Raw genomic sequence first — 18,587 nt, 5'->3', positions numbered from 1 at the left:
TGATCAGCCACTCCTCACTCCAGGTGACACACTCTGGGCAGCGGGGTGGGTGATCAAAGCCAACTGAACCCCAGTGACTATGGATGGACAATAGGTGTGCATGGGTATGAGCCAGTTCCAACACTGGACCCCACGGCTCCTGAGGAGCTATTGCAGTTCACGAGCTGTAATTGTCATGGAGATTGCAGCAACCGGCGATGCAGCTGCAAGAAGAATGGGGTCACGTGCATCTCGGCCTGTGGAGTCTGTAATGGCATTACATGCAGAAACTGCAGTCATGATGTTGTTGAGTCTGAACAAGACATAGACAATGACTGTTGAAACTTCTGACATTGTGAATGAGAAATAACTCTTGAGTATTATATATGTATGTGAAATAAAAGGTACTTTGTGTGTAAATGTAAAAGTGAAAATATAAATGTTAACAATCAACTCAGAATCATGAAAAATCCTTATTTGACCCCTCATAAGTTACTTAAGGGCCGATTAAAAAAAAAAAAAAAATTCTCGAAAATAATTTTTCGGTACCCGAATTCAACAGCTTTTTTTCTGGGTTTCCCACGGGAGTTGACCTTCAACATTTTAACACATGTTATTACACACCTTTACAAACATATTGGTGAAGAAATTTTTTGGTAACAATTTAGTTAACAGATTTGTGAAATATCTCATAAAATGCCCTTACTATTAGTGTGAGAGGTTTTGTGCTGTTTGTGATGATATTTTGGCTGTTTGTGATGTATCCACAGTCCTGGCATGAGACTGTCCTTCATTGTATTTTCTGGACGCAGCGAGCTGATTCTCCCACTCACAAACGACAAGTGAGGACCAATGTTGCTTTTGCTGTTTCTTAAAGCTGTTCCAACCCCATTTTAGTTCTGTGTAAACTTTGTCATTTCCAACTATAACAGTTCGGTATTACCTGTCTGTGTCACTCACTCGGCTCATTTGTCAATGATGCAAATGGCAAGTCATGCTCGATTCTGGCCACCGCTGCCACAAAATGATGACTCTTTCATTTGTGCCTTTCCTTTTGTCATCTGTGATCCCGTTTCATCATTGTACGTTATCCAATTCAACTTGTATCGTTTTTATATTTATTCACACCAATTGTGTCCGATTATTTTTCATTCTTCCTCTACGATAAATTAGTTTTTCCCCCACTGTGAGTATAATTTTGATGAGCTTTTGTACTTGCCCCGTGAAACTGATGTGCTTTTTAAAACAGGATTACGAACGACCACTCTGGTGTAGAAAGATCTAGATTTTTGAAATATGCCATTTCTTTAAGGGCGTGTACTGCTGAACGTTTGACCTGTATTTTCTTGTGGCTATTAAAATTACTATTATATTTTTGATTCATCAGCCACTGTATGCTGTAAGGTGAATTCTTGACCAAACTTCCTGCTCTTTGTCCATGCATTTTTGATGGTATTTGCAAAGTGAGATGGAAGTGACATCCAAAGGGTTTGAACCTTCCCGTTCCCTTTCAGAAAAAAGAACTTTTTTCCAAAATTTATTTTATGTTTTTTAAATTTATTTAGGGGTTATAGCCAGAGATGCCCAATTACGGATGTGCTAACCATATCCAATAGTTTTTTTTTGTTTTTTTTTGTATACAACATCGAGGCTCGTGAAAGAGCTAACATTTATCACACAAAAAGACAAACCGACACACAAAACACAAAAAACAAGGGGAGCGGCAGACAAGATGGGGAGAGAGGGGGAAGGACACAAAAGAGAGGGGGAAGAGGGGGAAGGACACAAACACAACATTTGAGAGCAGGGACATCGGGAGGACTTGGGGAGGTGGGAGAGGAATAAAACATATGAACACTGCAAGGACATTAATAACACATTAATAGTGTTAATCATTTCACTTTTCAACACCTTTTAAGGCATTAATCTACACTTTGAAAACCATACGAATGGCTGAATTTGTTGCTGTTCTTTTTAAAAGAAGATTAATGAATTTATTCTTGCTCAAATTGGCTTCAGTGACTATTTTGAAAACCAAAAGCTCAAAATACCCAGCTGGCAAAGTGCTAACTTGACTTCTGTTGACAATTCATCAAAACTGGATTTAATATGCAAATTACATGTACGATGGCAGCTGCTAATCAACAATAATATGCATTAATTTACATATTACATACATATGGGGTAAAGGAGAGGGTAGAAAAAAAAATGGAAATGGGGATGATATTGGAGAAAACAGGGGGTAGGGCAAGTTGTGAAGGAGAGGAGAAGGATGGAAGAAAATGTACGAGGCATATAGGAAGTGAAGCACTTGGGGGTGGGGAGGTGTATTGTCAAACACTTTCTCAATTTGTGGGAACGATTTCTTGTTGGTTACAAATCGCACCTTGTGCAAGTGTCTTACGCAAAATGCAGGGCCTTGTATTCGCAATTGTCTGTCAACCACATTGGTGACCATGTGTCTCAAAAATGAGTTTTCAGCTTCCCAACACCTGTATTGAAAATGCTAATGTAAATTGATATTTACCCTCGCCAGAGGAGAGGGTATTACATTTGAGTCCGTTTGTTTGTTTGTTTGTCTGTTTGTCCGCACAGAATAAATATGACTTTCTCTGCAACCGTTGGGCCTATTGACAGGAAATTTTCACCATAGGTGCAACTCCAGCCGAATAATTTTTTAATGATAATTATGACGTCATAGTTCACGTGGTTTGGCCGCCATTTTGGAAAAATCGAAAAACTTTGCATCTCTATCTTGGAAAGTGCTCAATAGAAAAAATTGAGACATGGCTCATTGTAAAGAACTCTCCATGGGGAATAAAATATGTTAATGATGATGTCATAGCTGCCTCCATTATGACGTCATAATTCGACAAGTACAAAACTTCATCCGATCAAGATGAAAGTTATTGAGCATAATCTAGGAATAAATTGCTGGAGAATTTTTTTTTTAAATGATGACGTCATAGGTCACGTGGTTCGGCCGCAATCTTGGAAAAACCGAAAAACGTTGCACCTCGATATCTCCGAAAGTGCTCAATAGAAAAAATTGAGACATGGCTCATTGTAAAGAACTCTCCATGGGGAATAAAATGTGTCAATGATGATGTCATATATGCCTCCATTATGACGTCATAATTCGACAAGTACAAAACTTCATCCGATCAAGATGAAATTTCTAGAGCGTCATGTAGATATAAATTTGGGGAGAAAAAGAAACGATGACGTCATCGGTCACGTGGTTCCGCCGACCATATTTGTTTGAACACGAAAGCTTTTAAAACCACTGAAAATACATCCTGGCGAGGGTTTGCAATCTCTGCTTGCTCTTTTTCTTGTTTATGTTGTGTTGTGACTCATTTAAACACATGTTCTGTTTGCTACAATACACTGTTAAAGGCATTGTTGTTTAATACATTCAGTCCCATAAATGATCCATGAAAAACCACCATATTTTATCTGTGTTCATTGGGACATCTCCAGGGTAAACATGAGCCTGAGAACTTGAGGTTGATGTTGTTAATGGTGTCATCCTTTCGGAAGTTTGTCTTATGGATGATGATGATGATGATGATGATGTTGAGGATGATGAAGAAGAATGCTTAAAAAATAAAATAAAATCCACTTAATTGTTTTTTTTTAAACAATGCAACAAGCCTCCGATATGCCACAAAACAAAAGGAACAATTAAATAACTATAACCATAACCAATGGGACATAATGTTATTTGACATTCAATAAATTAACAGCTGATTGGCTATTTTACGGCATCAATTTCACCAATAGGATACCAGTGACATTGTCTGATACTAACACATGATCACACTTTTGTAGAAGGGGTTGGTCAGCACTACTGTTTTATTGGTAACATCTTGTGCCCAAACCAAGTTACCCTGAAGGAAGTAAGATTCAACCACATAGTATGAATTGGTGTCGCATGTCGACCATACCAGGTGGTATGATGGTATTTGCTCGCTGAAAACTATTAATGAGAAAACAAGGTTTTTCTTGATTGTCGTCGTTCGTATGCACCACTTAGCTGTGCATCAGCATCAGTTTTCCCAAGGGTGCGGTCGTGTTTCTGATACAATGCCCCCTATAGGTTGGAGCAGGAATTGGAATTTGTTCAGGGTGCCGACGATAGGTCTCCTTGTGAAGGACACTATGTGGTCTTTAACGTCCACTAACTAAAGTTGTCAGTTGGGACACAACATTTAACGCCCATCCGATGGATGGCATGCATGTCGATGAATGACTACACCTGTGAAACTCCAGGGTGAGCGTTTATAACTGGTCAGGATAGGAACGCAGGCTAGACAGCTCGGAGACGAGAGTGCGGAGCTCTAGGCTATCCTACCTGACCGTTTTTTTCTGATAATCTGATGGTAGTTCTCTTGAGATGAGCTAATGCTCCCAAAGTTTAGCAACCGAAACGATTTAACACTGTTTCCTTCATCTGTATTTGAACCCGCAACCACTGGGATACCAGTGTAGTACCTCACGCCTAGGCCACGAGCATACCCTTGTGTAATTTATTTGAAAGATGAAAACAATCGATTTGTACCACACACATTCTGCCAAAAAATGTTTTTGAATACTCTTGTTGATCTCTATCTGAAGTCACCATTTGAAATATTCCAGTCCTTCCCAGGAAAGTTTTTTTTAACGTTTTAACGAAATGGATGCAAAAAGCTGGGTTTAAATAATTAATAGTTGTTTTAAACGACTGTGAAAGTATTCTACCTTTGGCTTTACAGTAGTCCTTTTGATATGGAAATTCAATTTACATGACAACAATAAAGTGAATCATTGTTTCTGTCGTTTTCTTTGACATTGCTTTCAGGTATGCGATTGAAAAAGGCCTAAAACAGCTCTCTGCTGTCACTGCAGTTGGAGACAGCTACATGCATGCTGGTATAAAGGATGTAAGTGAACCTTTATCGAAACACATCAACATGAGTCATTCACACTCATTTATTCATTCCTCTCTCATTTGGCTTGTTGAGTTTTTTTTGGCAGGAATACAGAAATTAACAATTAAACCACCTGCTATTATTATTCACAATATAATTATCCATGGCATACAACATATCCAGGCATAGCCTTTCTCTTTTGGCTCGGAGCATTTCAGTGCTCAGCATTAGGTATCTGATCCATTTTGTGGCCTGGCATCGCAGGACCATGCTGGACAATGCAGGAAAACCCTCCTTCCTGAAGACCATGAATGAGCCAGCCGGGCATTTTAAACAATGTAATAACACGGTAAATTTTCCAAGATTATATTGAGATCCAGAAGTTTACAAGCTAAATCTTTAATACTGCTGCTTTCAGTTTGATTTGATCATTAAATTTGTGGGACCAAGTTCAGTCTTCTCAACACTGGACGACCACAATACATGTAAAGGAAATACAGTGTGATAATTTGAACCGAGGATGTTTCATATCAAACTGATTATATGTCATTATTCACATAAATGCATGTTATGGTGGAACACAACACAATGATGAAAGAGCTTTTTTGAAAGCTCTTAGACCATGGTATCCATGGTATCCAACATATCCAGGCATAGCCTTTCTCTTTTGGCTCGGAGCATTTTGGCACCTTTCCTGTTTTTTCATACATATAGATGATATAGATTATATATATGATATATATCGGAAAGACAAGGTGATGGCAAGTGGTAAACCATGTGGTGAGGTGGAAAGAACTGGGAGGTGGCCGTGTGCTGTGTGCAGGAAGGGTGTCGGAGTGAACTCCATTCAATGTACAATGTGCGCTGAGTGGGTTCATCAAAAATGTAGTGGTCTGAGAGGGTCATTAACCAGTGTGGCAGCTACATTCAAGGGTAAGGTGTGCACAGAGGGAGCTGCAAATGAAGGAAATGCTGAATGCTGAATGGTGACGTGCTGAATGGAGAAGGTGGATCAGACTCGGCAACGGTTGCTAGAGTGAGATGTGCATGGAAGAAGTTTCGGGAACTGAGTGGCGTGCTGATGATTATGAGGAGGGGAGTGTCGTTGAAGCTGAAGGGAAAGGTGTATGCTGCATGTGTGAGAAGTGTTATGATTTATGGGAGCGAGACATGGGTAATGAACATAGAGCAGCAACGAAGGCTGGAAATGCGAATGGTTCGGTGGATGTTTGGAGTATCGTTGAGAGAGAGGAAGTGTGGAATATCGTTCAATCAACTCACACCTGTTTGATGACTGTGGAAAACGCTGAAAATAAAATCGTTCCAGAATATCCCTAAATCCCCAATTATGTTCAGATCTGGTGACTACGAAGCCCATGATATATGGATAACATCAGCGTCATGCTCATCAAACCATTGGGTGACCACACGTGCTCTGTGAATTGGGGCATTGGAAGGGTTTCCTCTTGCAACCATGCTAGCCATAATTATAGGCAACCAGGCCTGTCCAGCATTTTTATATATGACCATGAGCATGCTGGGATGATATTTGCCCAATTGACACATAGGCCACACATGTGTGGAAGTCATTGCTTGGTGTCCCTCATTTACGGTGGCTTCCATTTTTTGTCCACTACCTGTATACATAAGTATGATTTCAAATCATCTTCTACTTGACCGTCTTACCATTATGGCAGCTGACAATTTTAAACAGTCCTGTTTCTGCAGTCACTTCTACCTTTTCCACTTTTTTAAGCATTTCTTCTTTCTTCCATACTTACATCAGCATTTGTGTCAAGAAAACTAAGATACCCAAAAAGCCATTTCTCCAAACGTTGTCTTTTATGCACCATGATGGTGCATTACCAAATGTTTTACTTGTGTATTCATGTTTCTGCAGGCATCTGATCAGATTAAAGAGCAACAGAGTAAAGGTACGTCCTCCTGTAAATACAATATGGCACAGATGATTGTTTTCCCTAAACTATAAAAGGACATTTTGTTATTTTTTATATAGAGTACATGGTCAAGGCTCATGAAAGAGCTAGTACATTGAACAGATCAGGACATAATAGGACGCAAAAGGAACAGTAGAGAAAGGGTGGAAACACCAACTGCAGAGTTGAAGGCCAAGATAGAGGGAGACTTGGTCAAAAAAAGCTTGTGGAGAGGATGCATGGGATGGACAAGATGATGCATGGGGTGGGCATTACAGACACAGAAGGAAACTCCAAGGATGCAAAACTGGAGATTTGGATGGAGGAAGAATTGGAGTGGAGGGGGGGGGGGGGCTTTAGATTCCCAGTGGATAACAAGGGTAGAAAATATAATAGATTTTGGATTGGGGAAGATCTGAGATGGTGATGAACATCTGTCTTGAAGACCTGGAGGGAAGAATGAGATTGAAGAGATGGTGAAATTGGATCCACAGGTGAGAAAAAAGAGAAACAGATGAGTGAAGGTGAGCAGTGATCCTAGATTTAGGTAGTTTCATGAAAACGGGTTTGATGGTGGACCATGTTTGCCTGGCAGAGACCTGGTGGGGATCAGAGCACGGAAAGAGCAGATGGAGGAAGACCATAAACGAGGTGGTAGAAGACAGAGAGACCACCAAACTGTCAGCAAAGGTGAAGTGATAGGCCCACAGGCTTGTGGGAGATTCTAATAATTTTGAAGGCCTTGGTCTCCACGGTGTTAAGCTGAACAAGATTGGAAGTAGGGAACCTAGCCCAGAGAGGAGGGCAGTACTCCATCAACCAAAAGCTCCATCAACCAAATAAAGGCCTTGCAGGTGGAGAGAAGTTCAGCCAAGGAAGGACTTTGTTTGACGGAGGATGCCCAGTCGACGGCTGGCTTTGGAGACCACTCTGAAATGTGATTTGCTCAAGAAATATCATGGCTGATAGTTTGAATGAATGATCTTCCTCAACAGGAATGTTAATAAAGTATATATGGAGGGTTGGGAGGGGAGAGTGTTGGCAGAAAAGAGATAGTGAGAGTGTGACATTTGTCAAGAGTGAAAGATATCCTGTCGCTTTGCTGTCGGGAATAATATGGCTGCTTTTTCACGTCCCCGAAAGCCAAGGAGCTCTCCCCGCCTCATTGGGAGAGTTCTCCGAGAGCTGGGAAATGACCCACGTGAAGACGCAAAACTGGTTCCCTGAGAGCCGAGTAATCATTTCCCGGCAAAAAGGCAGGTTAACTCCTCGGCTCTCAGGAAGAAAGACGTCCCCAGGGGGTAAACCGCAGATTAATCCACCGTACCGCACGGGTATGTCTTTTGCAGCAAATAGTACTTCCGGGTTTTCAGCTTTTTCCGGTTTCAGAATGCAAAATATATCGCGCTGCCGGATCAACCATAATCTGGTAACGTTATACACGTATTTGTACTACACTCAATTTGAGCGATCCATGCGTGTTACATTCTGGATTTCTCAGCGTTTTCAAAGTAAAATGCCGAAAGTGGAAGCAAAAAGCAGAGCCCAGTCTGAAGATGCTATCGATGAAGAAAAGGGACGTCCATGAGAAAAGGCCGAAGTGGACATTTTACTGGAAATGTGGTCATCGTCAGAGATACAAGGCAAACTCGATTGCTCTGTGCACAACTTGGTTGTTCATACGGCCATCGCAAAGCCATTGGCAGAAGCCGGCTTTCAGAGATCTGCAACGGCTATTCAGAACAGAATGATGTACATGAATAAAATGCACAGGATAGCATATAGCATATCGACGTCTCAAGATTGTACGCAGTCTCTGTATGCGTCCGTCGCCTCATTTCTGTTGCAGAATAAAAATGCCGTGAAACAGCATGTTGGAGAAGAAAAATTCTAGTCGTATACAGTAATACTGCAACCGCGGGAAATAGTGCGGTCAAAACATAATCTTTGATACGGACATAGTGGACTACTTCCGCTCGCTTGTTTGCACCTGTGCGAAGAGACTTGAGGGTATACAAGGTCAACAAACTTTCGTGAGCTATTCCCTGGCTCGCGGGGTTTGAGTAGACGCGATGACAAGGAGAAGAGTCTTGATCGCATGCACGATAAGCCGTGTCCCTGAAAGGCAGGGACAACGTGTAATCGCGGGGTAAGAGAGGGTAAGAGAGGGGGAGAGAGAGAAAGAGAGGGGGAGAAGGGTAAGAGAGGGGGAGAGAGAGAAAATGAGAGAGGGGAGAGTGAGGAAGTAGGGCAGAGAGGAGGGGGAGGGAGAGTGGGGAGGGGAGAGTGAGGAGTAAGCGGAGAGAGAGAGGATGCAGAGGGGAGCAAGGAGGCTGTGCAGCACATATAGATGGTATTTGGAGGGAGAGGTGTACAATAATTGATTAATTGTTTACCTCAACCACCAGTGCTTCATTCGAAGCTGTAACTTTAAAAAAACAATTAATTAAGCAATTAATTGAATAATTAAATAATTAGTCAAACAATTGATTAATGAATAAATCAATAAATCAAAAATACCCTTTACAGCCAAATCACTTGGTCACTGTCATGTCCAAATATCAGCTTGCTAGCTCAAAAGATGCTTGAGATATTGCCCAGATGAGAAAGAAAATAAATAATTAATCAATAGATATATAATAAGTAATTCATCAATTAATTGATTAATCAATAAACAAAAAACACCGTTTTTGCCAAAGCACTTGCTCAATATTGTGCTCAAAGTTTAGCTTCCTAGCTCAATGGATGGCTGACATATCACCCGGACAAACAAACAAACAAGTAAAGATACATTCAAAGTACACCGCCCCCATGTCAAATAATTAAATATCCTGCAGCGCGGCATTGCTGGGGCGCCTTCGGCCTTCGGCGCCCGGCAATACCGCAGTGCAGCTCATAGAGGCTGCATTGGGAGGGAGAGGTGTACACCAATTGATTGATTAATTGTATAATTAAAATCAATAAAAGATCATCACAAAATATTTTCTTAATCAATTGGCTAATAGCATAACTAAACCACTAGTGCTTCATCCGAAGATGTATCTTTTAGAAATTTAATTAAATAAATCATTAGTAAAAAAAATAAAAAATTAATTGATTAATCAATAAATAATTAATCAATTAATCAATAAATAATTAATCGATTAAATGATCAATCAATAAATCAAAAATATCCTTGATAGCCACATCACTTGGTCACTGTCATGTCCAAATATTAGCTTCCCAGCTCAAAAGGTGCCTGAGGTATTGGCCAAATGAGAAAGAAAATAAATAAATGATTAATAATAAAAAGAAATAAATAATAATCATTAAAAAATTAAATTATTAATCAATTCGGTCATAGAACACATAAACCACCACCATTTCATCAGAATCTGTAACAGATTTTTTTTTTGTTGTAATTAATTGAATAATTAAATAATTAATTGATTTATTGATTAATCGATAAATCAAAAATATCCTTGATAGCGACATCACTTGGTCACTCATGTCCAAATATTAGCTTTCCAGCTCAAAAGGTGCCTGAGGTATTGGCCAAATGAGAAAGAAAATAAATAAATGATTAATAATGAAAATAAATAAATAATAATCATAAAAAAATTAAATGATTAATCAATTCGGTCAGAGAACACATAAACCACCACCATTTCATCAGAATCTGTAACTTAAAATTTTTTTTTTTTTAGTAATTAATCGAATAATTCAATAATTAACCGATTAATTGATTAATTAATAAATCAAAAATAGCCTTTGCAGCCAAATCACCTGGTCATTGGCATGTCCAAATATCAGCTTCCTAACTCAAAAGGTGCCTGAGTTGATGGTCAGAAGAGAAAGGAAATTTGATTAATTAAATAAGTACTTAATTAGCCTGGTGTTGGCTTCGTGGTTAGGGTGCTGGCTTGGGATCCTAGGATCCTGGGTTCGAATCCCGGTTGATCGCTGAATTAATACCAGGAGTGTTGACTCAGCTTGTCATCCTTCCGAGGTCGGCAAATTGAGTACCAGTTCACTGGTAATTCCCTGTGTGTCGCAAGAGGTGACCAACAGGGTTGGTGGCAGGAAGGGCATCTGGCCATAAAACATTGCTTCAAAAAGGGGACCACGGTGCCCAAAAAAGGCCAACCCCTGCTTTGCAGGGAAAAATGGCCTCCAAAGGTGGTTCAAATAAGTACTTAATTAATCGCTAATAATTAAATAACTCCTCAATTAATTAATCAAAAAACAAAAAATACCGTTTTTGACAAAGGACTTGCTCACTATTGTGCCGAAATTTCAGCTTCCTAGCTCAAAGGATGGCTGAGATATCGCCCGGACAAACAAACAAGAAAGAAAGAAAGAAAACAAACAAGTACACATACATTCAAAGTACACCGCCCCATGCCAAATAATTAAATATGCTGCAGCGCGGCATTGCCGGGGCGCCTCCGGCGCCCGGCAATACCGCAGTGCAGCTCATTGAGGCTGCATTGGGAGGGAGAGGTGTACACTAATTGATTGATTAATTGTATAATTAAAATCAATAAAAGATTATCACAAAATATTTTCATAATCAATTGGCTAATCGCATAACTAAACCAGTAGTGCTTCATCCGAAGATGTATCTTTTAGAAATTTAATTAAATAAGTCATTTATAAAAAATTAAATAATTAATTGATTACTCAATAAATAATTAATCGATTAATCAATAAATACTTAATAGATGAAATGATTAATCAATAAATCAAAAATATCCTTGATAGCCACATCACTTGGTCACTCATGTCCAAATATTAGCTTCCCAGCTCAAAAGGTGCCTGAGATATTGGCCAAATGAGAAAGAAAATAAATAAATGATTAATAATGAAAATAAATAAATAATAATCATAAAAAAATTAAATTATTAATCAATTTGGTCAGAGAACACATAAACTACCACTATTTCATCAGAATCTGTAACTTAAAAAAAAAAAAAATTTTTGTCATTAATCGAATAATTAAATAATTAATCGATTAATTGATTAATTAATAAATCAAAAATATCCTTTGCAGCCAAATCACCTGGTCATTGGCATGTCCAAATATCAGCTTCCTAACTCAAAAGGTGCCTGAGTTAATAATGGTCAGAAGATAAATGAAATTTAATTAATTAAATAAGTACTTAATTAAACGCTAATAATTAAATAACTCCTCAATTAATTGATTATTCAAAAAACAAAAAATACCGTATTTGACAAAGGACTTGCTCACTACTGTGCCGAAATTTCAGCTTCCTAGCTCAAAGGATGGCTGAGATATCGTCCGGACAACCAAGAAAGAAAGAAAACAAGAAATCAACCAGAGTGAAAACTGAGTACTCTCTTTCAGCGTGCGTCACTGCCGAGCCCCCTTCGGTGCCCAGCAATGACGATTTGCAATGCCTGGAGATGGCATAGGAAAGGTGCGGTGTACAACAACCAGAGTGAAAACTGAGTACTCCCTTTCAGCGTGCGTCACTGCCGAGCACACTTCGGTGCCCGGCAATGACGTTTTTCAATGCCTGGAGATGGCATAGGAAAGGAGCGGTGTACAACAAACAAATGGAATAAAAATCGAGTACTCCCTTTCGGTGCCCGGCGATGGCAGCACCTGGAGATGGAATATCAAACTGGCCAATAACCAGCTGCAAGGCAAAGGGTTTTTCTGCCCAGAGGGGTCTGCTAATCATAGCCCAGGGGTTCCTCCATTCATGAACTGGGTGCACTCCATGGCCTGCCTCCCACTCAGACATGCATTTGGGAGGACATGTACTTCTCCCCCACCCCATCTCCCTCTCCTAGAGTCGAGGGTGCCACCAGGGATTTTGGGCCCCATGAAAAGATATCACAATGGGCCCCTATGAAGCACGTGTGCACATTTTTACCTAATGTTCTAATAATTTTTAGGGCCCCTGTCAGTGCAGGGCCCTTGGAATCATCCTAACCTTTCCCCCCGTTACGGTGCCCCTGCCCAGAGTAGGTGGGAATGACACATGTGTATTGACCTTTCACTTGCCCATACTTGCCCAGTTCACATAAGGGGAACAGAGGGACAAAATGTCTTATGTCGTACCCTGTCTATTATCTAAATTAGACAAAACTGTCTCCTTACAGCAGTACGCATCAACTTACCCTTACCATATGCATGTTATACATGTTCAGAATTTCCTACTAATCTACACCAACACGAACGGTGATCAAAACCTGAGAAATAACTACTGCTCCCAACACCACAAGTGTAACAATAATTTTAACTTCAAATATCAATAAATAATCGCTTTCCCAATACTCCATGACTGATGATATGACCTTTTGTGACCCCACAAAATGTGCATGTTGACCTTTTTGCGCTGCTTTGTTATTCTGGGTTATAAATGATCCCTTTCATCTGGACTCTTGTTTGATGTCCCTTTTTGAAGTATAGTGTCTTTGCTTTATTATTATGTTCAGAACTGTATCGTATGGTGACTGCGTACATCCTTATCGTTATTATTTGTGCTATTTTTCAGGTCAGCAAGCCTCAAGCGTCATTGTGACTCTTACAGATGGAGAGCTTGTTGATGAGCTCTTCAATTATGCAAAAAGAGCGGTAAGGAATGTCGAAGTCCACAAATGTGGTGAACAATGATGCATTTGTGCGTTCGCAATAATATGGTTTGTGTCGTCACAAGGAAACGTCTGTTGGCATCACTGTGGCCATTATTCTTCCGTTCTGAGGAGCACATTTTCAACATTTTTTTCTTTCATCACTATAATGAATAAAGAAATATTTTTGCAACTTCCTATTTGGTGCTGACAGACGGCATCGTTTGTGATACTTTAAAAACGAATTATAAAGTGAATGATGAATTTTTTTCCATCAAAACCTGCTCGTCTGAATTTATTAATGGCATAGTCTGTCCCATTTAGGATGAAATTTGTATTTGTTATAACAGTGTGAAACAACTTGGTCTAGTTCCAAACAGCCAGATGGCAAAAGTGATAAATATTTACAAGTTATGTCAAAAAAATTTTTCCTGGAAAGAACCATTTGACAGTCAACTGTGTAAACAAGTGTAACATTGATTTATTGGTATTGCACAGTATTTGGTTTTCTTAAATGATCTAAGGCCTTTTATATATACGATATATATATATATATATATATATATATATATATATATATATATATATATATATAATATATATTATATTGTGTGTGTGTGTGTGTGTGTGTGTGTGTGTGTGTGTGTGTGTGTGTGTGTGTGTGTGTGTGTGTGTGTGTGTGTGTGTGTGTGTGTGTGTGTGTGTGTGTGTGTGTGCGTACAGTCACGTGAAAAAGTAAGTATACCCCATGTAAAGTTTTGACTTTTTCAACATACTTCAACATACAGCTATTTGATCTTCATTTCAACAATATTGATAGATAAAGGTGATATAATATAACAAATATCATGAAACATTTACATTTTGTAGTCCATTGTATAATTTAAATAAACATAATTGCAAATTTCGCATGTGGAAAAAGTAAGTACACCCCTACATTTATCACTACTTCAAACACCTAAAATTAGAATCAGGTGCACCAGCTCAGGTGCAAATGATTAGAACATCGTTAGAGAGGATCTTGGAGGAACCTGTCTTATTTAAACCTCAGACATTTAGTTTGGTTTGCTCTTTGTTGTTGAAGTGTGCGGCATCACCATGCCGAGATCAAAAGAGCTCTCTGGGGCCTTCAGAAAGAAGGTTACGGATGCCTACGAGTCTGGGAAGGGATTTAAAAAGATCTCCAAACAATTTGAAATCAATCATTCGACTGTCCGGAAGATCATCTACAAGTGGAGAAGATTCCAAACAACTGCCAACTTGTTCAGGCCAGGCCGCCCCAGCAAGTTCAGCCCGAGGGCAGACCTGAAGGTGCTGAAAGAAGTCTCTAAGAACCCCAGAATGTCGTCACGGGACCTACAGGTAGCTCTTCCCACTGTTGATGTCAAAGTGCACGAGTCCACCATTAGAAAGAGGCTGCACAAATTTGATCTACATGGGAGGTGTGCCAGGAGGAAACCTTTGCTGTCCAGAAAGAACATCAGGGCAAGACTAAAGTTTGCCAATGAACACCGAGGTAAAGACCAGCACTTCTGGAACAATGTGCTCTGGACAGATGAGTCAAAGGTAGAGCTATTTAGCCACAGTACCAGAAGACATGTTTGGCGAAAACCAAAGACAGCATTTCACCACAAGAACCTGATACCAACTGTAAAGCATGGTGGTGGAAATATTATGGTTTGGGGCAGCTTTGCTGCATCAGGGCCTGGGCAGCTCACCATCATAGAATCCACTATGAATTCTTCATTGTACCACAGGGTGCTTGAGGATAATGTGAGGCCATCTGTCGGAAAGTTGAAGCTCAACTGAAGGTGGAACTTGCAACATGACAATGACCCTAAACATACCAGTAAATCCACCAAGGAATGGCTGAAAAGAAAGAAATGGAGGGTTCTGGAATGGCCAAGTCAAAGCCCGGATCTAAATCCCATCGAGATGTTGTGGAGGGATTTGAAATGAGCTGTGCATGCAAGAAACCCCTCAAACATCGCACAGCTGAAAGAATTCTGCATGGAGGAGTGGGAAAAAATTTCTCCCAGTCGATGTCAGAGACTGGTAGACAGTTATAAGAAACGTCTACTTGAGGTTGTTTCTGCCAAAGGGGGCAATACCACCTATTAGAGCCAAGGGTGTACTTACTTTTTCCACATGCGAAATTTGCATTTATGTTTATTTAAATTATACAATGGACTACAAAATGTAAATGTTTCATGATATCTGTTGTATTATATCACCTTTATCTATCAATATTGTTGAAATGAAGATCAAATAGCTGTATGTTGAAATATGTTGAATAAGTCAAAACTTTACATGGGGTGTACTTACTTTTTCATGTGACTGTATATACAAGTATATACAGTATGTACGTATATCGAGGATCTCAAACAAAAATAAACGTTAGTGTCATTTTACATTAACCTAACATTGGCTAACCCCCGCTCTAGCAGGGAAAATGGCCTTAAAATGCATGTTGTTGTTGTTGTTGTGTTGTGTCATTTTACATTAATTCCAAGGATATTATTAGACAATTAATGGATAAAGACATACAGCCGTGGCCAAAAATATTGGCATGCTTGCACCTCTTTCAAATAATGCACCATTTCTTCCAGAAAATTGTTGAAATTAAAAATTATTTTTGTCTCTACATTTGTATTTGGTTTTCAGTGGAACAAAACAAAAAAATCTGAACCAATTACTAAATCTTAGCTTATTCCACACAGAAATCCTAAAATGGCCCAGACAATATTATTGGCACCTTTAAGAAGTTGTTATAAATAATTAGATTTCAAGCAGGTGATTCTCCTTTACTTTGGAATTGAACTGAAATTATGTACCACAATGAGCATGGAGAAAAGAAAGAAAACCAGAGATTTGGCTGAGGAGATCAGACACAAGATTGTAGCCAAGCATGGACAATCTCAAGGCTTCAAGTCCATCTCCAGACACCTTGATGTTGCTGTGTCCACCATACGCAATGTTATCAGGAAGTTTAAGGCCCATGGCACTGTCGCCAATCTCCCTGGACGTGGCCGCAAGAGAAAACTTTATCGAGGATTGCAGCGAAGGATTGTTTGAATAGTGGAGAAAGCATCTCGATCAACTGCCAAACAGATTCAAGCTGACCTTCAGACACAAGGTACGACAGTTTCAACTCACACCATCCGTTGCCAACTCAATGAAAGGGGGTTCTATGGTAGGTGACCCAGGAGGACCTCACTGATGAGAAAGCCTGACTGGAGTTTGCCACAACACACCTGAACAAGCCAAAATCCTTCGGGGAGAATGTCCTGTGGACAGATGAGACCAAATTAGAGCTTTTGGTAAAGCACATCATCTCTATGTTTACAGAAAACAAAATGAAGCCTTCAAAGAAAAGAACACCTTCCCTCCAGTCAAACATGGAGGAGGTACAGTGATGTTTTGGGGTTGCTGTGCTGCCTCTGGCACTGGGTACCTTGAATGTGTGCATGGCATCATTAAATCAGGAGATTGCCAAGGCATTTTGGAGCGCAATGTTCAACCCAGTGTCAGGAAGCTGGGTCTCCGTCAAAGGTCATGGGTCTTGCAGCAGGACAATGACCCCAAACACACTTCAAAAAGCACCCAGGAATGGTTCAAGACAAAACGCTGGACTGTTCTGAAGTTGCCAGCAATGAGTCCAGATCTAAATCCCATTGAACACCTTTGGGGAGATCTGAAAACAGCAGTTGGGAGAAGGCACTCTTCAAATCTGGGAGAACTGGAGCAGTTTGCACAAGAACAGTGGGTCAAACTGTCAGTAGAGAGGTGGAGGAAGCTCATTCATGGTTACAGGAAGCGCTTCACTGCAGTTATTTTGTCCAAATTCTGTGCTACCAAATATTAAGTCTTAGGTGTCAATAATTTTGTCAATGCCATTTCTTTTTATTTTCTGATTTAAAATGATATTGTTACGGACCGCGGATTGGATGTTATTTACCGAGCGGAGGTAACCGCGGCCGAACAGTTGTTCCCCCTTTCTTCCCGACTCACCCGATTCACCCAGACGTTGGCCAAATCGCGCTATGCCAAATCAATGATAGAAAGGACATGATGACTGGGAAAGATGAAACGACGCAGTACAGTTCTCAAGACCTCCGGAGGAGGGTATAATTACAGTGGTGGAGAAAAGGGGGTAGATTACAAGGCAGAGTGAGGTAAAGACACAGAAGAGATGTGCACTTAAATACAGTCTTATCTTATCCCAGACAGACCATGGACAAACGGACAAGGTAGACTTACACAGGGATTGATGGCAGGGATGGACAGGTAGGTCGATGGCACAAGGTGCACCTTGGCTCGGGGACAGGATAAACACAGTCCAAAGATGCAGGGAGGTCTCACAGCGCTCGGAGGGGACGTCTTTTTTTTTTTTTTTTTTTTTTTTTTTGTATACAAGATCGAGGCTCGTGAAAGAGCGAACATTAATCACACAGAAAGACAAACGGACACATAAAACAAATAACATCGGGAGCGGTAGACAAGATGGGGAGAGAGGGGGAAGGACACAAACACAACATTTGAGAGCAGGGACCGAGAGACATGGAGACATCGAGAGATCTGTGGGAGGGAGAGGGCTTTGGGGGGGAGGCATGTGAAGGGGGGGAGGCATGTGAAGGGGGGGGGGGGGTCTTGCTTTCTCTCAGCTCGGCGCGCATCTGTCGTCACCTCTCTCTCTTCTGCGCATGCTCCACGGGGAGTGACACGCCCTCGGCTGGTTGGTTCCGCCCCAACTGGGGCCAGTCCGCCGCTTCCATTGGGTGCGGGGGTTACCGGGCTCTGCCCTTGACGAGGAGCCGACAGGGAGCCCCTGTTTGGTAACCCCGTCGAGCACATGTCCGATGGCGGCTCGTTGGGAAGGCCTGGTGCCCTCCCACCACTCCTACCAACCAAGCCGGATTGAGGATGCGCACTCCTTGCGCTCGTTGTTTTTGTTGTTGTTGTTGTTGAAGAGAACTGTGAGGAAGAGCTGCGGGGAGGTATTGGGAGGTCCTAAACTTCCTAACGGTGCCATACAATCACATTCTGGTGCAACGAAGGGTCAGAATTAATGGAAACGAATCCTTAACTGACATAGACTAAGAATAACTAGCAAGATGTCCTATAGTTGTCTTACATGAGATGCGGTGGACCTGGATGCGACATTTAATGGGGGAAA

At 40.6% G+C, this 18,587-nt stretch overlaps 1 protein-coding gene across 3 annotated transcripts in view; it reads left to right on the top strand.

Moving 5' to 3' along the window:
- ANTXR2 (ANTXR cell adhesion molecule 2) overlaps window positions 1-18,587 on the top strand; it is a 154,183-nt gene that overhangs the window by 37,941 nt on the left and 97,655 nt on the right. For 2 of the 3 annotated variants that reach the window (XM_068125462.2, XM_068125463.2), the window contains 4 exons: window positions 750-821; window positions 4,823-4,904; window positions 6,793-6,826; window positions 13,336-13,415. In XM_068125462.2, the coding sequence (XP_067981563.2) occupies window positions 750-821; window positions 4,823-4,904; window positions 6,793-6,826; window positions 13,336-13,415 (268 nt within the window). The remainder of the gene's footprint in view (window positions 1-749; window positions 822-4,822; window positions 4,905-6,792; window positions 6,827-13,335; window positions 13,416-18,587) is intronic. The other variant, XM_068125464.2, reaches the window with a different exon arrangement.

The sequence above is a fragment of the Myxine glutinosa genome, chromosome 8 (genome assembly GCF_964187855.1).
Source record: "Myxine glutinosa chromosome 8, kmMyxGlut1.1, whole genome shotgun sequence".
NCBI classification, from domain to species: domain Eukaryota; kingdom Metazoa; phylum Chordata; class Myxini; order Myxiniformes; family Myxinidae; genus Myxine; species Myxine glutinosa.
Note: the sequence above shows the minus strand (reverse complement) of the source record. Positions and strands in the feature narration are given on the sequence as shown.